This window comes from Gallus gallus, chromosome 3 (genome assembly GCF_016699485.2).
Source record: "Gallus gallus isolate bGalGal1 chromosome 3, bGalGal1.mat.broiler.GRCg7b, whole genome shotgun sequence".
NCBI classification, from domain to species: domain Eukaryota; kingdom Metazoa; phylum Chordata; class Aves; order Galliformes; family Phasianidae; genus Gallus; species Gallus gallus.
In genome coordinates this window covers 70,671,982-70,694,311 of record NC_052534.1, presented here as the reverse complement: position 1 = coordinate 70,694,311, position 22,330 = coordinate 70,671,982, and the positions used below count along the sequence as shown (strand labels likewise).

At 36.7% G+C, this 22,330-nt stretch overlaps 1 protein-coding gene across 4 annotated transcripts in view; it reads right to left on the bottom strand.

Annotated features, from left to right (window-relative positions):
- Positions 1 to 914: 914 nt before the first annotated feature.
- SIM1 (SIM bHLH transcription factor 1) overlaps positions 915 to 22,330 on the bottom strand; it is a 46,589-nt gene continuing 25,173 nt past the window's right edge. For all 4 annotated transcript variants that reach the window (XM_040697741.2, XM_004940356.5, XM_046939179.1 and 1 more), the window contains 3 exons: positions 16,414 to 16,579; positions 8,290 to 8,695; positions 915 to 7,475 (listed from right to left, as the gene is read on the bottom strand). In XM_040697741.2, the coding sequence (XP_040553675.1) occupies positions 6,745 to 7,475; positions 8,290 to 8,695; positions 16,414 to 16,579 (1,303 nt within the window). In that variant the 3' untranslated portion in view covers positions 915 to 6,744. The remainder of the gene's footprint in view (positions 7,476 to 8,289; positions 8,696 to 16,413; positions 16,580 to 22,330) is intronic.

The window sequence follows — 22,330 nt, the reverse complement described above, 5'->3', positions numbered from 1 at the left end:
AGAGGGGAGCTGCCTAAACTATCCAATAGGAAATACTTAAAGCATGAAAGCAGTTAAACATCTAACACTACGCTATAAAATACTACCAAATCTGATGAGCATCTCTGAGAACTGAGTGCTTGTGCACTTGCAGTGATACAACTACATCTTCTCTTTTTGAAATTAATTTACCTAGACTCTGATTCTTCTGATTCTTCTATGTACCCTATCCCTATCCCCACTGCTTTTAGTTTTCAACCTGAGTCTTGTGAACAGAAAATATGTGATCAAGTACCTCCTCACCTGAGAAAGATGCTTTCTGACTCAACTACAGAACCAGGCTTTCACTGGCCCCTGACACAATCTCATATTTGTTCACCTCCAGGAATTAGCTTCAATGAGACAGACTGAAAGGATAGGGAGTGATGGCTCAGAGTCTGGTTTAGAAAGTGAACAGCAGGTCAAGTTATTGTAACTTGGTTGAGGTGTATAGGTATGTGAAGCCAAGTAATAGCCAACTCAGGCTTGAATGCAATTTTGCATAACACCTCACCCATTCCTTTGTCACAACACAGCAAGCTGAGGTATGGTGGTGCTGTGAGGCTTCAAGAAACAAGGTAGATAGTTCAAGGAGGGGACAGTTAATCTTGATTTAGTCTTTGTGAATCAGCTCTTCCTGACAGAGTAATATCTGAGCAGATTCAGATATCTTTCCTAAATAGGGTAGCAGTATATTATCTGTGTTTCTTCATACCTTGATAAACTTCATTCAAGATTCAAAGAGTACACTAGGACTGACAGGTATCAAAATAAATTACTTTTCCCACATACCCTCCCAAGTATGAGAAATAGTCTCATTAACTAAGATTAACTCCTGAATATGTATCCTCTACAAGACAATTCTTAATTAAAAAAGGTAGAAAAACAGACAAAAATTGCATATTGGTAGCTATATTTTAAACAAAAAAAAAAATCTTCACATAATAAATACATCTTATGCACATTAACTTCAAATTTACTTCAGAAAGCTATTTACAATATAAATAATTATAAATGGGAACACTTTGCAAGATATTGTTGACAAAGCTAAATTCTGTTTCCTACATTACATTCCAAAGGAAATCTTCCAATTACAGATGTTATGCTACAATGTCACTAGACCCTATACATTGCAAGGCATGGTATTTAAAATGCTGGCAATCTGTGTTTTTTTCCAAAAGTATAACCCATTGGTTTAAAGCAAACATGAAATATTTCAGTATGTCTCAAGTGCTTTTTTTTCCCCTAGATTAGCATATTTTATGCATTGAAATATTTACCTTGGGAAAAAGTTTCAGTGCCTTAAAAGAACTTTTCCTAATAGATTTTATTTCATTTAAATGCAAAAGTGCATGTTTTAAGTGGTGTAAGCAAGACTGTTTCTTTTATTCCCAAACTTCCCATTGTATTGGCATCTGGAAAAAAAAATAACATGCAGTTCTAACTGCAATAAATAAACACCTTCAAAGCTGCATTTTGAATCCTAGAACAACAGGAAATCTTTATAATTCCATATGAGAAAGGAGTTACTGAATCTGATCAGAAGAAAGCTTTGTTTCTGCCTGTATTTGATCTTTCTTTTCAAATACAGTTTCATAGATGGAGTCATAAATTACCTCTTTTCAGAAAAGGATGCATTCTTAGCAACATAGAGCCAGATTTATCCACAGGACTCTTGTACAAATATGCTAAATGTTACTGTGAATTTTAACCTCACATAATTTTTTCATTAATAAATGCTCTAAGGAAATGTGAAATGGAGTCACACTAGTGCTCTCATCATTCCAAACAGAAGACTATTTCAGTTTTTAGCCTCCAGAATAACAACCTGATAAAAACACTTTGCTAAAAACTCAACACCTCCTCTAGCAGGCTATATCAACATCATACCATTGGATTACAGAAAAAAAAAAAAAAAAAAAAAAAAAGTAGGTTTTTTTTGCTTTAGGTTTGGTTTGGTTTTTTTGTTGTTTTGCTTTGTTTTTGCTTCTCAGTGCATACAGCCAGAATATTTAACCACCAATATTACCTGCTAATAAAAAGGTTCTCCTTCACACTGCGAAGGTGCCTGGAGTATACCCACAGAATTGGTGGGAACAACCCACAGGTTGTTCATCCACCATTGATCCTGACAACAATGCCTGCATTGCCTTTAGCCCCTTCGGTGTTTCAAGTAAATTTGCAACTTGTGGAAATACCAGAGCCTGAACTGTTGACATTAACTACAGCCATCTTAGGACAGACATAGCTAGGTATCATCACAAGACTGCACGACATGATTCTGCAGAGGGTCTAAAACTCAAGTGTACACCTCAGATTTGTTCCATGACAGAAAGGTTAACTGGCCTTCACAACACCCAGTCTGGTTTTCTGGAGTGGCTGTTCCTTTTCCAAAAATACTTTTCTTTCCCCCCAGTTCACTCAGGATGTTCACATAATTGAACATATGGTAGTTAATATATTTAGGAACATTAATGAATAAATGCTGCGAGTCCAGAAATAAAAACAAGATTCAGATAAAAGTGATTAAGAATGTTTGAACGAACAGAGTTTCAGTGTGTAACCTACAGCAGTACTGTGGATACATCAGCAAAGCCTCATGAATCTTAAGGAAGTACATCTGAGCCTCTTCCACGCAGAGATGCACTCATTTTCAAAGCACATACGAAAAAACTCTATCATAGAACCAGAGCCATTACAGCCATCACCTTTTAGGGTTTCCATACTCATATTCTGAGACTCAAAACAACAAACAAAAACCCAAACCTGTTGCCATCTCACAAGAAGTCAACATTTTTGGCCCTTGTATGTATTAAGTAGTACCTTACTCCACAGATATTCCCATTACAGTCAATGGGACAAGTTGCTGAGTAAGGTTCTTTTCCTAACTGAAGAATCATTGTGCAAATTTGTTCACAGTCGCATTCTGGGGTGCAATTTTGTATAAAAATTAGGGAATTTTTTTCCACTTTAAAAGAGATACACCAAAATCGTAATGCACCATCCACTGATGTCAATGAGAAATGATTTGAGAGCTGTCATTACTCTACTGTTGGAGTAGCTACAAAATATTAATTTGCTGTAAATAGCAAAGCACTATTATGTTAGAGAAATGACACAGCACATCAATTTTTATTTTTCCTGTACCAATTCACAACCTACATATCTGCTTTGAAGTGATAACCTTTAGCTAATGTGATACATTTGATGTATTTGGTACAAATGCCTTGCATTTTTGGATCTTCTGAAATACTTCATTTGGTTTAGAAAAGGAAGGGGAAAAAAAAAACGCTGTATCCTTGAAGGATACTAAATGAAAAAATTCAAATTAAATAAATACACAATGGAAAACATAAGCTTTATACCATATTTAAAAGTATGTTATATGAGCTGCAGTGATATTATATGCTATAATTAAGGTTGCAAGTTTGCACATGTAGCATGTAGCATGCAGAGTCTATGTTTACAACATTCAATGCTTTCTGTCAATTCAGAAGAAGTTCCTGGCTATCTAAAACAGCAGAATAGCAAATTAGCTAACAAAAGGCATCTATTGAAGTGCTGAGGAACAACAGTTGCTGAAAATCCAGGAGGGAATTGAGCATCAGCCTATTTTTGTAGCAGAGCACAGCTGCAGGAACAGACCCTTCTACCTCTCTACTTATATATCAGGTATCCTATTTACTGCAGCACATTTTGTTGCATTTGTCACTGTAGCAGACTGGTACTGTTGAAAATAGAAGTAACAACAGTTTTGAAATTTTTATTTTGGACTTAAAGTAAATGACAGTGGGGGTTATTTTATTGCACAGCACACTGGCTTTTTCCTAGATGAAATTGTAAAGATAGAAACATCCTATATTGTGCCTGTCTGCTTTGTAAGTTCTCTGTTTGGAAGTGCCTGTTGGAATGCCCAAACTGTCTTCTTCTGACTACTTGTGGCCATAGGACCATTAGACAAGCTGATCTGCAGAACCCTATTGCCTTCTAATTAAAAGTTTGGTAACAAGGGCGCTTGATGACCCTAAAAAACTTCAGTGCTGTCAGAATCCCACTCATCCAAACAGTTTAGGAAACTCCTCAGTAATACAAAATAATATTGACACTTAGACTTCTTTTTATATGTACTAGTAAGGATAATACGATACCGTGTACCTCTACTCTAATTCGCTTTGCAAATTGTATTTTAATACTGTACAATGAGACTCCAAATACAAGTTCATCCATATTATTCTTATGAATAAGTGAAATAAATACTTATCCAGAACTGGATTTATCAAAAATACTTTGTTGTTCCTATGCTTTAGGAAAATATACTATTGTTGGGCTGAAAGAAGTCCATTTTGGTCCATTCCTTCCTCTGAATTAAGGGTTGTCAGTGTTTTTCTCCCCTTCAATTATTTGCCTTGCTTTTATCTTAAAACAAACAAACAAACAAAAATCTCTAGACCTTTGTTATTCATTTGGCAGTTAGTCAAATACATTTCTTGCCAAATCATTTTGTTCTCATTTTACTTTGGCTAACATTCAATGCCCTGTCTCTCATTTCTGTCACTAGTTCAAATAGTTTTAGAGCGTTATTTATCTCTCTTCTGTGCAGAGCTTGGTACACCCCAGTGACATTCCCCCATACTTTTTTCCGTTACAAAGATGACAGACCCAGTTTATTTAAAGTTTTTATTAGATCTTTCAGTCTCTTTATCTTTTTGCTGAGCTCTGCTCCACCTTTTCTATTATGGGCTTTAGATAATAAAGAACAGACTGTTGCTCTTCCTTGTGTTCAACGTACATTTCACCAGAAGTGATCACACTGCAGTCAACAGAGATTGCTTATGGAGTAAGGTACTACTCAATTCAAGATTCACAATCTGCCTTGGAGTGATCAGAACTATACACAATATTCCACATTCAGAGAGTTAATTTCCTCTACTTTCAAGTACATCTATACTTACGTGGCTTACAATGTTATTATTTAGCTTTTGCTTCTCATTAATTTTATTTGAAAATAGATATTTTTAACTCACCCATAGCATGCTGCTTTATATTTAGTTCCACTGATGACTCAATCCCACATGTTGAAATTCTTAATGTTACAAATGAAGCTTGACTTAGTGCTAATCTCATTTCTGTAACCACCTCAAGTCCTCTTACCTTCATTTTGGTGTAATAAGGAGTGCTGGTCCTGTTCCTGTTGCAGTCAACTTTGAGATGTCTTATAAACACCATAAAAAGAAGCACAGGTCTAATAATCTTGCCTACAAATATTTTACTCTTTTAGCATAGGTTTTTTATTGACTCTTTTCAGAGTTTGACGGATTGACTAATCCGTTAGTGACTCTTTGTTCATGAGATTATTAAAAATCACAGAATTTTTTTCTGCCTCTTTTGATATCTTCTATAAAACCAGGACAGGCCACAATAACATCAGTATTTGTAATGCGATTGAATTTTTTGGAGCCCTAATTTCCCTCAGTAATCTTTTCTTTATACATGACTGATTTTGGTATTCCTAATATGTTCATATATCTTTTTTTTTTTTTTTCTGTAAGCAAGAAAAGAATGCATATTCCTTTTTTAAAGCCATACCAATTACTCCTCTTTATGTCAGAGTACTTATAACCTTCTATGTTTTCTTAATTTGCTGCAAAGCTTGTTCAAAATTATGACAAACCTCCATGATGTTTTTATCTATCCCTGCTATATTCTTACAGGTATGCAGTTGCTTTTGTACTTTACAGAAATTTTTCTGATTCTATTGAGTTTCTTTTGTGTTTCAGTTTAATTCTTCATTATTTGGCCATTTATAAGCATTTTTTCTCATGCTGTAATTATTACTGAATGGCATACATAGCCATAGGGTTAAATGTGTGTATCTTTGACCACTCCTAACTCCAGTCTATTCTCTCTGTTTCTCTCAAGGATTTTTTTTCCATTTCACTCCACTTCCCCTTTCTTGCAACCACTCAAAAATGAGGGCAATCTCCCATATCTCCATCAAGACAAACATTTCTCAAAACTATACTGAGAAAGACCCTCTTAATTTCTTTTAAATACAGTCATAGTATGTGATTATTCTAATTATGAGGATACTGCTCATTTGACTCCTTTCAAATCAAGTGTATGTAAATAACTATGCGTGTGAATACACCAGAAAATAACAAATCTGAGGAGTTATTCCTCCCCTTTTTATTTTGTATTGGTTGGCCACTGATGCTTTATACCACAGAGCAACATAACACACTTGGTCTTTAGGGAATAAAAAGATCACCAGAAATACACATTTTGATGTGTATTTTAGAGAAACACATTCCAACTTTCTGTGATAGTGCATAGCAGTTTTGTTATCTGGGATGTGTGGGACACACACAGTTCAGAAAGTCTGCCCTGGGCAGCGGTTCCGAACAAACACCTCTTACACAATGCGCATAAATGGCTCTGCTAGTCTGCCCAGGTGCTCCCTCTTTAGACCTCTTCCATCGTTTACACCTCAAATGGCACCAACTTTGAGTTTAGCTCCATTCCCTCTAACCCTGCATGCCAGTGCATTTTTATGTTTTAAAAGTAACATTTGTTAACTAACTCATCTTCCCAAACCTCAAGTTAGTCTCTCTAGTGCACTGTGATATATCAGATGCTGGTAATGACAAGGGCATGAAAACTTATTATATCTTCCAATTAGATCTCTAATGTTACTTTTTAAAGCACAAAAGTTTTTAGAAAAAAGTGTCAGCTTCCATTGGTTATTATAACGGATGTCCCTTTGTGTCCTTGTGCTGGATCTTGCTGCATCCTTAAGTGAGAAGTCACATCAAAGTGTGATCCATTGCAGCCTAGTGAATAGTTTCTAATGGCTTCAGTGTCGTATAGATGCTCCAGGGCATACCCAGTTAGCGTGTAAGCATGCTTATCAAAGTACTGCCTGTGGGAGTTGTAATAATTTGGAGAAGCTGCTGGATGATCACCTGGAGTTTGATGAGGGGACATGTCTGTATTCAGGTAGTCTTTAGCTAGTACCAAGCTAGATTTTGATATTCGGTCAGAATTGGGACTGCTTATCCTAGACAATGTTGTGGGACTGTTGTCATAGTCATTTTCATGAGGGCTCATAATTTTTCCATCCCGTTGCTGGATGTGTTCACAAGGAGGAGTGTTGGCAACCGTCGGAACGCGGCAGATATCCCCTGCCAACTGTTGCTGGGGGTAGTTTGCAAAACAAATTGTGTGTTTCTTCCCTGTGCCATTAATGGAGATCAGTGGATCAGGAGTTGTTTTCCGTAGCTGTAGCCTGTTTTCTTCCTCTTTGATCATTTGCTGGGTGGCTCTTATTAGAGTTTCAATTTTGCTGGGCTCATGTGGGCTGCTCTGATACTGTTCAGCACGGTATCGGTCACCAGATTCACTGGCAGAGCCAGGATCAGGAGAGCTAACAACACTGTCCTCATCCCAGTGTCCTCTCCCTAGGAAAGAGAGAAAGACAAAAATCATTGAGGTAGAAGAAGCAAACAATCTTAAAGAACATGCACTCTGAACATTATTTTGCAGATAGAAAACCACACAGAGGCAAGTGAAATGTGAGAAAGTCACCAGAAATGTCCATGGTAGACTCTTTGCTTTCCAGGATAATTTACCTCAGATTAGAGTAAAATAGTACCATTCTTCTCAATCTCTGAACACTTATTCTGCAAGTCAATGGAACTGTGCAAATTCTTTAGATACAACCTGTGTTTGACAGATTATTTTAATAGAAAAGCAGCACTTTATGTTACATCTTCCCTTACAACTTTAAACTCTGATTTTGGAGTCAGCTGAAGTCTTTCATCTCTCAGACTAACTTTTAAACCTAAGGGCCTTTGGATTTATCTAAACACAAGACCAGCCTTTCCTTGTGAAGTTTTGATCAGTTTCAGCTTCTGAAGATGTGCTAATGCACTGAGGGCGCAACCTGCCAGACACCTAATTGTGGTGACTATGTTGAAAAATAGTATTTTTAAGGTAAGAATTTGCTCTAACAAATACTGTTACCATGCTATTTTTATCTGCTGCAGTTTCCATGGAAATAAATAGTAGGCATTACTTTTGAAGCAACCTACTTATATTTTGTTAAACAACTTGAATTACAAGTATTTCTCATATCTGTACACACAACCTCTGAGTTAGGAACATGCATTATTTCCTCTATCATGCACAGAGAGTTGCACGCTTGTGTCATGACTTTGAAACTGCTGCCTCATTTGAGACAGTACCGCTTCTGAAAATCCCATTCTCTCTTACCGTGAATCCTGTGCACTGAAGTTATGTGGGGCATACTGTTTTCATACGCCTCTCTGCTTTCAGGGGATGACTTAGTCAGGGGCAAGGCTGATCGGGAGCCCCACCAGCCTTCCCTCCCCGGCTGTGGTGTGCCAAGGAAATATCTGCCAGCTTCACATCTGCCTCCCTCACAGGCCTGAGTATGGAAATGTCTGTCATCGCCCAGCCTGGAGTGGTCTAGTGCAAAACCATAGCAGAGAGCACTGCGGTCCGAGTACTGTCTGTAGGCACAGGAGACATCGTGATGCTGGGAGCTCGGCCTGTCTGTGGGCTCCAACAGCTGGGGAGAGGCTGTGTCGGTGAGGGGGCTCCCACCCCACTGGCTCTCATGGTCAGATTCAGATCTCTCAGTGTGAAATCCGGAATACTGAAAAACAGGAGAAACAGCAGGGAATTTACTGAGCATCAATGAAACCTGCAAGTATCGGCACTGAACATATAGAGAGCATGCACTGGATAGGGCATTTTGCATGAGTGTGCCCACACGTCTGCACCTTCTGATGGGACTCCTCATCCTTCCCTGTATTACACCCTGTAATGAGCTCAGAGATGACAGGACAGACCTCACAAACATCTTAAACATCCCATGTCGGCCCTTAATAGCCATCACTTTTATGATGTGTGATATTAGGATCACCAATATCAGTGTGGCAAATCAATATTTTTTTAATATGTCCAGGTTTTTCTCATTGCCTTGAAAGCTGCTGCTTATGTGCAGCAATGGCGCTCCAAGGCTCTTCTGCAAAAGTACTTTTAAAATAACACCACTCCTAGAGTATCTCTCACATCAAGTTGAAACTGAATGCATTTGCAAGTTCCTTTTCCCAAAGTCCCTTCTCTTTTACACATTTTTTTTTCCTTACCTGGAATATTCTGAAACTTATTTCCTGCTATTATTTGGGACAAGAAATTTTCCTGTAGATACTGGAACTCCCTGAACTACTACAGAGTAAAGCTCAAAAGTGATGGTAGGTTCATAGGAAACCAGAAATCACAGATCTGCTGCAATGTGGGATATAAGAAAAATTCAGCAATTATTTGCCAGAAAAAAAAAAAAAACCAACAACTGATAGCTAAAGCAAACAGAGCAAACATTTTGTCACCCTTATTTACGCAGAGACATCCCAAGACAGAAAAAAAGCTAACTGGCAGCTGGAAAAGCAGAGAGAATAGGAAAATGAATGGTGTTATGACAGAAATAAAGGTTAAGTAAAATTTCATAAATTTCTAGATATTCTTAGTAAGTGTTTGAAACTTTTGGATACTTTCTAGGGAGAGAAAAAAAAAGAATTTTTATTTAACCTCCTAGGATTTAGCCATCTCATTTTTTAATCTTTTTATTTATTGGAAATGTCAAACTGCATGGAACATTTTTAAATCAATTTCACCCTTGATAACAGTCTGGGATGAGACCAAAGCCATACATGCTCACGTCTTCAGTACTGCGTACTCATGTCACAAATCAATGTATTACAGCATGAAACCTTGGAATTCTCCCATTCCATCATTCACCTTCCAGATGACCACTCTGCTTTTTTTTTTTTTTTTTTTTTAATAGTCATTAGGCCTCTCTTCTAAAAACATAAACTTACCTTCCTTTTCATTAGATTGAGTTGCTATGAAACTCCTCATTATCAGCCAGGATCAAGGTTTTATGCACTTACCAATTGAAAGTATTGACCAGATGTTTGACTTTCAGAAACTTAAACCATCTGTGCAACATCAGTAGTGGAACTACTTCAGTTTCGGCATTTAATTGGGTATTGCTTCAGTATTCCAGGTCATATTTGTGAATACTGTTTGTCAACAAGATAGACTATTTAAAGGCAAGAAAGAAAGCATCGTGGCTTTGAAGAGGTAAATTATATTTTGTTAGTATTTGATAGAATACCTGTAGGCAGAAAACTTACTGGTAGACATGGAGAAGGCCAGCAACCTAGTATTGCTAAGTTTTAGTAATGAAAGAATATGTCTAACTTTGAATAAAAGTAATGTAGTTAGATAGCTACAAAAAGACTCTTAAATTTCAGCAGCTCAAGACAACTAGGAATTATGTTCTGCCATCATAGTTTTAAGGGATCAACTGGAACGGTGAACTTTTCTACTATGCTTTCAAATCTAACATTTTCAGATCACTTAGTCACAAATGTATCTTCATAAATAATGACTAAATTACTGTAAATGTTTTAAGAAAACATGGACAAAATGAAGACTACAATTAAGAAAAAAAAAGAAAATTTTAACTATACAATTTTAGCTAGGATAAAAATTCACAAAACAAAAAACTGCTCTTATACCTGTTCTTACTTTTGGTATTATTTATAGGTTTTAGTTTTTTTTATTATTATTTGGAATTTTTTTTATAAACTAGATTTTTTGTAATCGAAAGTTTCAAACAGAAATGTAAGACAATATAAATATAAATCTAAGTATAAAAATGTTGAAAGTTGATTTATTTTCTCATTAAAAACAAAACCAACAGTATGCACTCCTTTCATGAGGACAATAAAAAATATTTTCCAATAGTTTTATCATGAATTTTCATATATTTTGACAGTTTATGATGGTAATAACTGAGTACTAAATGCCAAAGATCTTTCAAATTGAAAATTCTGAATTAATTTGGCTCTACTATATATTCTTCTACCAGTTCTCTGTTTTTAAGGATGCAACAGGGCCCAGCTTAACTTCTTTTCAGGGGAATTTCCTCATTTAGCTGAAAAAATAATGTTTAGGGGTTTTTTTCTTTTTAAATCTTGGTCCTAATCAGGAAGGATTCAGCTGCACAGGCTTTTACAAGAATAGGAAACCATATCAAACGGTCTATGTTCAGCATGTCAGAAATGCACCATGAAATGTCATATAACCATGTAGACAAGACCAACAATGCTTCATGCATTTTCTTTGTACTTGATGTAAATGATGATTATTTGAGATCTGACCCTTGGCAGCTGCTAGGCCATGCACAGAATTAAAATAACACTGTGAACTGCTTGTGGCCAGCGTTGTCTACAGATGTTTGGTATGACTGCTTATATTCTTAAGGTAGAGCAGAAGCAGACGTAGGCCAAAAATACGTCTAATTCCTTTCAAAGTTAATTACATCTCAATTTGGCATCATTAGACTGCCTCTACTGTTGCAGTCCTTAGATTGCCTCTTCTGGGAATCTGATGTTGACAGGTGGAGACTCCAAATAAAGGCATGCGTGACAAGTTGATGGGGGGAGAAATGAAAGGATGATCAAAGATACTGCTTTACTGAGATGGCAGTGGAAACACTATCTCTCATGTCAGAATTAGGCTCCCATATGCCAAGTGATGAAAGACCATAGAAAACACAATTAGATTTAATGAAAATTCTGGCCAAATAAAACTAGTGAATTTTTTTTTTTTTCTTAATCTCAGTCCTGCCTCACCAGAACTGTTTTCCTTTCTGCCATTTTTGCCCTTTGTCTTCTGTCAGTAGAATATATTAGCTTTGTTCTTTGGTGAAGTTTAACCAGCAGAAAGAACTTAAACATCACAAAGAACTTCTTCAGACAGGCAACATCTGAAATAACTTCAAATGTTTCTGGAATTGTCTTCTAGCATAGAGAACAACAATAAATAAATGAAATGGTCCTCCAGCTGTTCCAGATACTAGCAATCACAGAATCATAGACTCTCCAAGATTGGAAAAGACCTCCAAGATCATCCAGTCCAGCCTCCAACTACCACCAATATTTTGCCACTAAACCACGTCCCTTAGTACAACATTTAAACATTTCTTGAACACCTCCAAGGACGGTGTTCAACCACCTCTCTGGACAACTTGTTCTAGCCCCTAGCCACTTTTTTGAACATGGAACCCCAATCTCCCCTGGCTCAGCTTAAGGCCATTCACTCTAGTCCTGTCACTAGTTATGTGGGAGAAGAGGCCAACCTCCACCTCTTCACCACCTCCTTTCAGGTAGTTGTAGAGAACAATAAGGTCTCTTCCGAGCCCCCTCTTCTTCACACTGAACAATCCCAGTTCTCTCAGAAGTGGAGACTTGCAATAGTTTTTCTTAATCTTTCTCTCTGGAACTGTCTTCCAGAGCGTGATTCCAGTGTACAAATGGAGTGAGGGCACACCAGCAGGATTAGCACTGACACAGAAAGGAGTTATTGGCCATCACAGATGCTCCTTTTACTCCGAGGAAGGCTTCAGAAGGGCTGAAGGGGCAAGGAATTAGGAAAATACCAATTTCATGTCTAAGACAAGCTTACTTTAAGGGAACCCATGGAAGTGAATTAGGCCAGTAGATGATTTTAGTATTTGAGTCATATTCTTTTGCCTGACCTCTCATTCTTACAGGTGTCTGACTGGCTTAAGCATTCATCCTGTCACATGCAGAAACATCAGCCTTCTCCGCACACACTGTCAAATGTTCAAACAATAGATGTTATAGTTATCTAATTTTCTGTCAGCCTGCTCAGATTTTTATTGTTATGAACACTAAATATATAGTGAGACTCTCTCAGAGTCCGTTTTTTCCATCAAAAACTTTCACTACATTAGCATTAACAGCTTTCCTCTTGATTTGTATCTTAACCATGAGGAAAAAAACATCACAGATGCGGGCAGCATTGTACTAAGAACATATGCATGCTTTTAAATCACTTTTATCTTACTTTTTACTAATGTAATCCTGAAATGTAAAATATGTTCTTTTTGCATTCACTATTATAGACAGAACAGATGGTGAAAGGCTTAGATTAAAGTAATACAGCATGTCCATTAAAATAACCCCCACTGCTGGTGACTCTTCACCAGATCAAGAGTTATGTTTACTATAAAAAGAGGGCTTTGCTTTGCTTTTGAATATGCTACAAGTTACCACAGCCTTAGGCTACAGAAAGAAATGATAAACGAAAGGCTGACTAAAATTCAACCTGATTCTGATGTCTCTACCTTGTTCTTTAAGGGAGGAGGGAATACGTCCAGGTAGTGGTGGATTGCAGAATTAATCTAGATTATTTGTTTAAAGTAGCCATAAAATCAACTTACCTCCACTATCAGTTGCGGGGTAAGTTAGTAACAATTAATATACACTACTGGAAAAATCTATTACTTCCAACATTTTGTGAATGCTGTAGCACAGACCAAAGTACCCATCCAACAGCTAAAGGGTGCATCCCTATGCACGCCTTTTCATTACATATGTGCTAAATATAAATATATATTTATTTATTTATATGATATTTACCCAAGAGCCAAGATAAGATATGAAGCAATAAAACTTTATCCACATTGACCATAAAACATTTTCATTAGAGGCAGGCAACAGATAATTTAAAATATTTTCTTCAATAATCATCATTAATGGGAGACTAAACTCCAAAGTGGCTGTTCAGATGATCACAATTAAAATGTTTTTCCACTCTTGTTGCTTCTTCCTGTTTACAGAATAAATGAGGTCCAGAGCTAGCTTTTAATAACACAAAATAAATGAGGTCCAGGACTAGATTTTGGGAGTCCCTATCTATTATTATTATTATGGGCAATGACTGTAGATATCTTTTAACTAACTCACAGTTTCCTTTTCCTATGTACCTCTATCAAGTCTTCATCTCTCCAGTTTTTCCGCCTCCTCTTTCAGCTCCCTTACACTCTAGTTGGACAGAACTGTAAGAGCACTGTTCATACTGCTTTGGCAAATCCTTAAGCTGTGCCATGAATTTTGAGCTAGTTTCTTCTCTGCTCACCCTTTCCCTACCTGGGACAGGTTTCACAGAGTCTGCAAGACCACTAAGCTAGTATCAATCAGTGTTAATCAGATGGTGGCCAGTGCCTTCAGTTTAATGAACTCAGTGAAAAAGTCTGCAAACACCAAATTACATTGTGTCTGTTTTTGCATTAGTTTTGAGGGGATTAAAAAAACACACATTATCATTTTGTTAGGTGACCAAAACACTCCCTTTTGCCCTGGAAGTGAATATTCAGCTGAAACTTATTAACATGGTTTTCCTACAGCTCAAATCTCATGTAGCTATCCTAGGGGTACACAGCTGGCAAAGGAGTGGATTCTTAGTCATCACCCAATGAAGCATGTGATTCCCTTTTCTCATCAAGAGTGAAGTAGCAAACTAAGTGCTATGAAGAAAGGAAAAAAAAAAACAAAAAACAAAACCAGCAACATATATTTAGAATCTCTTAGATGGCCTTAACTTTGAGAGATTACTTTCCACACTGCTGTTATTTTACTAATAAATTCCTTGCTTCCTCCTTCCACAACAACAAAACAAAAACAAAAACAGGCTCCTTTGTACAACAAAACACATGCCCTCACTTTCCAGCTGTGGCTTTTGAATCACATTTTAATTCTCCACTACTGACTGGCAAATTATGTGGGCTGGAGACCGACGGACACGGACCATACCACCTGCTGTATGTTCTTTGCAACAGCTTTTCTTAATCTTTCAGCAGTTTATTCAGTGGTTGAGGAGGATAAGATGGATGTAAAGCCAAGCTGCCAGTGTTGCCTGTGGTGATGTGCTGCAATGAATAGTATGACCATTTTTCAAGATACTGGCAACTAGCACTGCTGCTTACTTATGAATGACGAAATCTTTGACTTTACTACCAGTCAGCTGGTAATAAGGATGCAAAGTGAAACTGGAGACTAAATACCCTCAGCTTTCAGATAGCAGTCCCTGATAAACCAACAGTCTCAACACCGCACTGCTAGTTCAAGAATTTTTCTGGAGGCAGAGAGAATGAGGTGATGCTGATGAAAGTTATGCTGCAAAAAGCAAACTTTGCTGGTTGTAATTGTCCCGCTAGTAAAGGAGAATTTCTGAAAGGACCATACAAGGTGAAACAAAGGGTAATATCTGTAAATCAAAGATAATCCTCTTTAAAAATATAATTTAGAATGAATTGTACATATTTTACTGATTCTTTAAATCATTTTTATTACAATTGTTTGCTGTAGAGCACTCAAGTGAGAATGCTACCCTTTAATAACTCATAGAAATATGCCTGAACAAAGGTTTGATCAACAGTCACAACAACATCTGGCAAATTTAGATTCTTAAAATTAAGCTTCCAAGTTTCTATCTTCCCTCTGAAACTCTTACGCTTGGTACTTTTGAAGAGAAAAAGAAAGAAAGTAAGAAAATGATATAGACAAATGGGCTGACATTGTACACTCACAGAAGTAAGTTCAGAACAGAGAAACTACAGTCCTCAGTGTCATTATTGGATAAAGATTGACCTGGACATTTTGAAAATATATAGCTACCCAACGTTGTATCATGAATGCATACATTTCTATCCATCAGTTATTGGAATAAGAGCTGAAGCTGTGCAACATTTTTTAGGAAACATAATGGTTAGTTCAACAAACCAGATTTATTTGAGATAAATGGCTGGCAATGTCATAGTGCAAATGATGTGGCATTTTCTGTGGAACAGTTGCATAGATCTGTTAGGCAAGCTGCAAGTCAGAGACCCAGTAGAGTCTGGCCCATTCTATAGACAGGGGCATGTGTCTAAAACATGAAGAATGAAAATGAAATCTGAGAAATTAAAGTCTGCTGATAGCAGTGGCCACCTACCAGTGCTTTCTCCCTTCCAAAGCCGTCTTGTTTCAATTCAACTAGCAAGCTTGTTTCTTTCCCTACTCAAAAAGCAGAGCCCTTTTGACTAACGTTTCAGAGTTAAACTGCTGTCAGATATCTGGCAAATTTCTAGATATGTTGGAATTATCAAAAAGTAAGGTAAAGCAAGTTTCCTCAAACTGCAATTCTCCCAGTCCTCTCAAACCAAGTATTTCAAAAACAACATTTTCACTCATTCTTCTGTTCTCTCTTTATTAACTCAGAGCCCTGTGCTGTTATTGTTGTTGATTATGATTTATTATGCATGCTGAAACATAACTGCTTCCAGCTTTTTAGGAACAGTTTGAAGAAATTTATTCCTGTCTCAACATCTTATAACCTGTTATCTTTTATTCCCTTTGAGTAACACACTCTTTGGCCCATTCTAATTGTGCGGGTTAAAAAAGCAGTCAAAATCAAGATATTAAAAAAGATTTAATTTTGTTTTCCAAAGACAACTACCTGTGGGTATGGTGATGTCCTTGATTTTGACTTTGTGCTCGAGAGGCGAGATTTGCTTCCCTTTCTATTATCCGTTATGGTCGGAGTTGAATTTGCGTATGAGAATGCCGGCTTGGTAGCTGTGACCTGATCCAAGGAGAGCTGTAGTCCTTTATATTCAGTATCCCTATATAAAAGGCAAAAGTGAAAAACAAATTCACTTCATATCTTAATGGGAAACATACCTTCCTTCTTAGCGGGAGTGGAAAAGAAAGATATTTTTAAGGAGAAATAATAAAACCATGCAGTATATCACCCTAATATATCTATATAATATAGCTTACTAAACAATATCACTATTTTCATACTGAAAATATGATTGCTTTTTATGTCCAACTATTACCAATCTGAACTACATTTTCAGTAATAAAAAATTGAATGGGATGGGAATTTCAAAGACTTTTACTACAGTTCTGCATTGGTCACAGAACTGAGGAATAGGACACATTTTCCTCAAACTTTTAACTATACAGCTACAAACTTACCACGTGTGTATATATGTGGACACTAGTGCACATGTAGGGATGCACATAACAGCCGTCATATGCAGATGGTTAAATAAATTAATATTTTTTTAAATGGAAAACATTTATAAACTACATTTATACTTCTCATTATTGATGAATTGATGCAAATTTGTGAATCTTTTTTCTATCCTGTGAGTTTGTATTCCTCTATTTAAAGAGCCTTTTACACTGGAAGTGCTTTCCAGACAGATGAAACAGTTAATTAAATAAAAATATTGTAATATAAATGGTATGCCACACAGTCACAAAGTACCAGAGGTTTTCTATGAGGTGTTAGGTATAATGGCAACTCATTACATTCAGTATTAGTTTCTTCAAATTTTCTAATGAATACATAAAATAAAGGAAAATTGGCACTATTCATGATGTCTTCCTAACCATAATGAGGGCATATGCTTTAAACTGTACCCATTCTGAAAACATCTGTGCTTCTGCCGGTACCCAGGGGAGTAAGAAACGAGCTCTCCAGCTTTCATGTAGTCATACGGAACCTATTCTGACAATGATTCATTTAAACAGAGCAGAGAAAGAGTTTCTCCCTCACCTACCTACCTGGAGGAAAAGAGGAAGGATTCATGGCTTTTCTCTTCCTTTGTGTTAATCAGCAGAGAAGGAGGAGAGCAAGGAAAGAATAATGCTTCACTTATGTAGTCAAAGAGGCAACATGTTCATTCAGACATTACCCCATGCTCTGTCTGAACCAAAAGATTCATTCTCATAACAGTAAAGTGTTCACCCCGCTTTAGCAAAATTATCTTGTTCTAGAATCACACATATATTGATGCAAGCCATGACAGTTTTTTTTAGAAAGGAACTTTGCCACAACCTGAGCACATCATAGCCTAGTACACTGAAATCCTTTCAGTTAAAAAACAGCTGCAAGAAGGATAAACTTAGTAAGTCACTGAAATAAATGAAATAGGATAAGTATTTGGACAACCAAAGATAAACCTGCAGAATAGATGATTTATTCAGCCCAATTCTACACTAAAATTTGTTTGCATCTGATAACCAACAAACTTGGTAGAACAGGCTGGTTTTTGACAATGCAGACTGTGTGCATGTATCCACATATATATACATAACATATAGAAGCGAATCACTGCCATTATAGCAGTGCTGATTGTGCTGTTTCCAGTCCATAATGTGCAGAGATTCGCTAAGCATAATTACTGATGTCGTGAAAATGTATGTGATCATTGCTTCAAATTTTACCTCTGCTATAGTATTGGCTTTTCAAACACCATGCCTGCAGCTATAATTTCTGAATATAGAAAACCTGCCCACATATTTTGAAACCTTTACTCTTTTCCATGCTTACCTCCAGAATTTTGATATGGACGCTGACTCAACATGCAAATCATTTGCCTACATATCAAAAGTCTTATCAAATTACCTTCATATTATACAAAATATCAGAAACAAAAGATGTCCTTTAATCTTCACATTTAACAACTACAGTAGCGTGATCAATTGTCATAAAAACTATCAATCTTATCATGATATACACATTCTCCCTGGCAATTTGTTTATAAGAAATCATGGCGGAAGGGTTCTGTGGTCTCGAAGTCAGATGCAAAAGATGTTACATCCACAAATCAGAATGGATAAAAACCAAGATGTTTTGCTTTTTATACAATCAAATTTATACAATACAAAAATTATACAAAATCAAAAGATTTTGATTCCCATTCTACTGGAGAAGCCCTGCCATTATATACCCATCTCTGGTGCATGCCAATATCTGTTTCCTTCTCCTGTCAGAGACTTAAAAAAATTGGAAGAAACACCACCTCAGTATTCAGACCACAGATTATCACTTTGACACTACCTTTCTGTTCTTAAATTCTGCATAAAGGCTGAGCATTGAAATCTAAGAGACTAGATTGTATAATGAATGCTTCTAGGCCATAGGAATCTGAAAAACAGGTATGTCAGATCTGTCCAAAAATCTTATGTGCTGTCATATACTACCTTCCTAAATCCTTAGTATGTCCAGGCTGAGAAGTCATTTTCCCAGAACACCACACATTGGAATAAAGACCAAAAGCTGTATTTGCAGCCAATTGCTTAGAACAAGTAGAAAACAATCTGAAATTCTTGTTGTTGAATGTAAAGTTTCTGGGTAGAAAAAGAACACATCTGTGCTCTCCTTTCAGATGAAACACCTGGATTTTTTTGCATCATCAAGACATGAATCAATGCCATCCCTATCCTAGCATCGCTACCCTTCAGAAGACCCAAGATAAATACCAGAACACCACTAAAAACCATCCAAGATAAATACCAGAAGTTAAAAAAAAAACAGAAAAAGAAAATATGGAAGATGGGTTCTCAGCATCAGATGGAGGAGATGTTCCATCAAGAAATGAAAATCTTTGAGTATACTCATACGTACTGTGAAGCAACAGACTAGAGGAACCAGAGCTCCTAGTGGTGTACAAATGACAGATGGAATTTCTGACAACTTCCTGGAGGCATTTATAAAACTTCCGCCAACCACGGTACTGCAGTCTCCAGATTCTTGTTCTCAGACCCCTGTATCTACTATTACACAGTCACATTAGCACAGTAGTCCTGCATCTCATGTTCTACAAGTAATTAAAAAAAAAAAAAGTTATGGGTATGAACACCTTCTTCCAAGGTCCTCACCTTCAGGATCCATATAATGTACATCTATCTGTACGAGACTGCTGAGAGAGAGAGAGAGTGATATGGCATGTGTTCAGTTGCTAACAGTATGTTGCTGACAATCTACTATTTATCTCATTTTCTGATGCAACTATCATCACTATAAAACATCAGAATATCTACAGGAAATTAGCTCTTAAATGAAGAACATATGGATCAAACTGAATCCAGACAAGACCAAAGTGATGCTTCTTTGCAAAGGGAAACACATTGAAGACCTCCACCTTTTCATGATAGGAAACAGCCATTCTTTCCACAGTTGGATGGAAATTCTAGGTTCTCTTTGACTCCTGAGCATATGCTTCCAAAAATATATTATTTCTTCTCTATCTTGTCCTTTCTCCCCCCCAGAGAGAACTGGGCTGGTATGGTCAATGTATCAGGCACCTACAGACTAAATTACCATACTCCTCTGTAAGTGAAAAGAAATCAAAAGACAAAGCACAGCATCCACTTGATAAAATATGCTGTTTCCCATTGTCTGCTTGGTTGTAACTCCCAGAAGCATTTCTACTTTGCCTTGTCGCTGGTTCTTCCAATGCCCATTGTAAACTTTGATCCTAATTGTTGTTGTGTTTGAGGCATCATCATGAAGAAAATAGGACCAAAGCCTACACCAACTGTTCTTTTTTGCATTAAAGTACCTGGATGTTGAGCACAAAGCATTCTTTATTAAGTGGATCTAGCTATAGCAAGCTACATGGACTGAGAAGGACAAAAACTGAAGGAGAAAACTGTTCGATCGAAGAAACCAATCTGTCTGCCCACAACTTGTGTGCCAGCTGGATCTGTAAGACTTGTGTAAAGAGTGCTCACAAATCAGCAACAGAAGATTCTTTCTGCCTACTATCACTGCCAAAATGTACAACGTGAAGCAAGATGAAAAGTCTGGTTAACAACATTTTGAAAAGGAGGCAATGGCTGATTAGCATGTAGACAAAAAGGAACAGTGAATGAGCATCAGAATAACATAGCTCCTGAATTCCTGGCAAACAAAAGAGTCTTACACAATTGTGGCAACTGGGCCCGTGTATAGAACTCACCATGAAACTGAAGAAAATGAGAGTTTTCTACATAGTCTTGTTGGAGGGAAAAAAAAAAAAAGAAAGAAAAAAAAAAGTGAGAGAAAAGAGTATTGCTAGAAATAGTGTTGGGAAGTAACGGAGGCCCAAGACAAAACTGTAGAGGAAAATTGAGGCTTTCTATTCTTGTGTTTCTTCAAGAAATAGGAGCATCTTTGGGACTACTCTAATAAAAAATCTAAAACAAAAGTGAGAACAGACATTAACATTAGAAAGCTAATGGCATATTAACTTTGAAAATATTAAGATTCCCTAATTCAAGAGAAATTAAACCCAGAAAAAAAATGTTTTCAAATAGCAAGAGCAGCTAAACAGAACGTATCCAGAGGAAAGAATAAAATAACAACACCCATTAGTGAAAAATAAATATCCAGTCTGAACCGAAAGAACTTAAGAAGGAGGACAAGCACACTCAAGAATAAAGAAAGATCTGATGTATGTACTCTCAATAAGCAGCATAACCTTCAAAACAAATGGGAACTTTCAGAACAAGAAAAAAGAATGCTCTTCCCATTGAAAAATCTGCAAAAGCCATAAGGAAAAGTGCCTGTTTACACTGATGTCTCAGCAGAGAGAAAGGAAGAATAAGCCATACATGCAGTAACAGAAAATACACTGATAAAAATGAAGAGACAAATATTTACAATGCATTTTTTTCATTAAAAGATGTTGTTGGATGCTCTAAAGAAAATTTACAGAAATTCAGTCTTCATACATGAAGTTATTGCATTAGAAACATATTTCAGTTCATACTGTCCAGCAGCAGTCAAAAAACACCAATATACAACTGGAAACAGACCTTACCCTTATTCTCTGGTATCTCTCCATTGATAGTCTGAAGACTATGTAATGATCATGCTGTCAGTGGAAATCGTAGCAAGGCATCAAGTGGCTATACAGTCCTGACAAATATGGGATAATCTACATCTCTATCATTCCTAAAACATATTAATGTAATAAAAAAAGTACAAGCTGGAATTAAAAGCATTAGATGACCTAAACGGAGCAAATTACTACATCATGAGTACAATTGTTCATACCACTGAAGTAAAGTGGAGAGCACTGTTCGTGCGAAATAATCAAGGTGTGATTTTAATTGATTACACTATTTCTTGTGAGCACATTATACATGTTTATAATTTATTCTATTGCACAAAATTATTTATTAAAAGAGAATACGTGAATGCTATCTGCATTTTCTTTAAGAAATTGAGAATATTAATTTTTTTTCTGCTAGTATAACAGTATAGAAAGTATGACTTTAAACTAAAGGTGTTAGTATCGTTAATGTTCAGTCTGTTTTGCAGAGTTGCAGCAACCCAGTGAAAATCAGCCATGAAGGTGGTAAAAGCCCAGCACTTCCTCATGCAAATCTGACGACAATACTGTAATATATTATGCTTCTGCTCTTAAATAATGCTTGCAACTTTTAACATTTCTGCACTCCAGCTCTTGCAATGCTAATAGCACCATTCAGCAGATGAGTGAGAGGAGAACAGATTCTGGCTGTTTGTCATGTTCATGGCTTTCTAAATCAGCAGATGGTACAACAAAACAGACAGTTTCCTCATCTGCTGT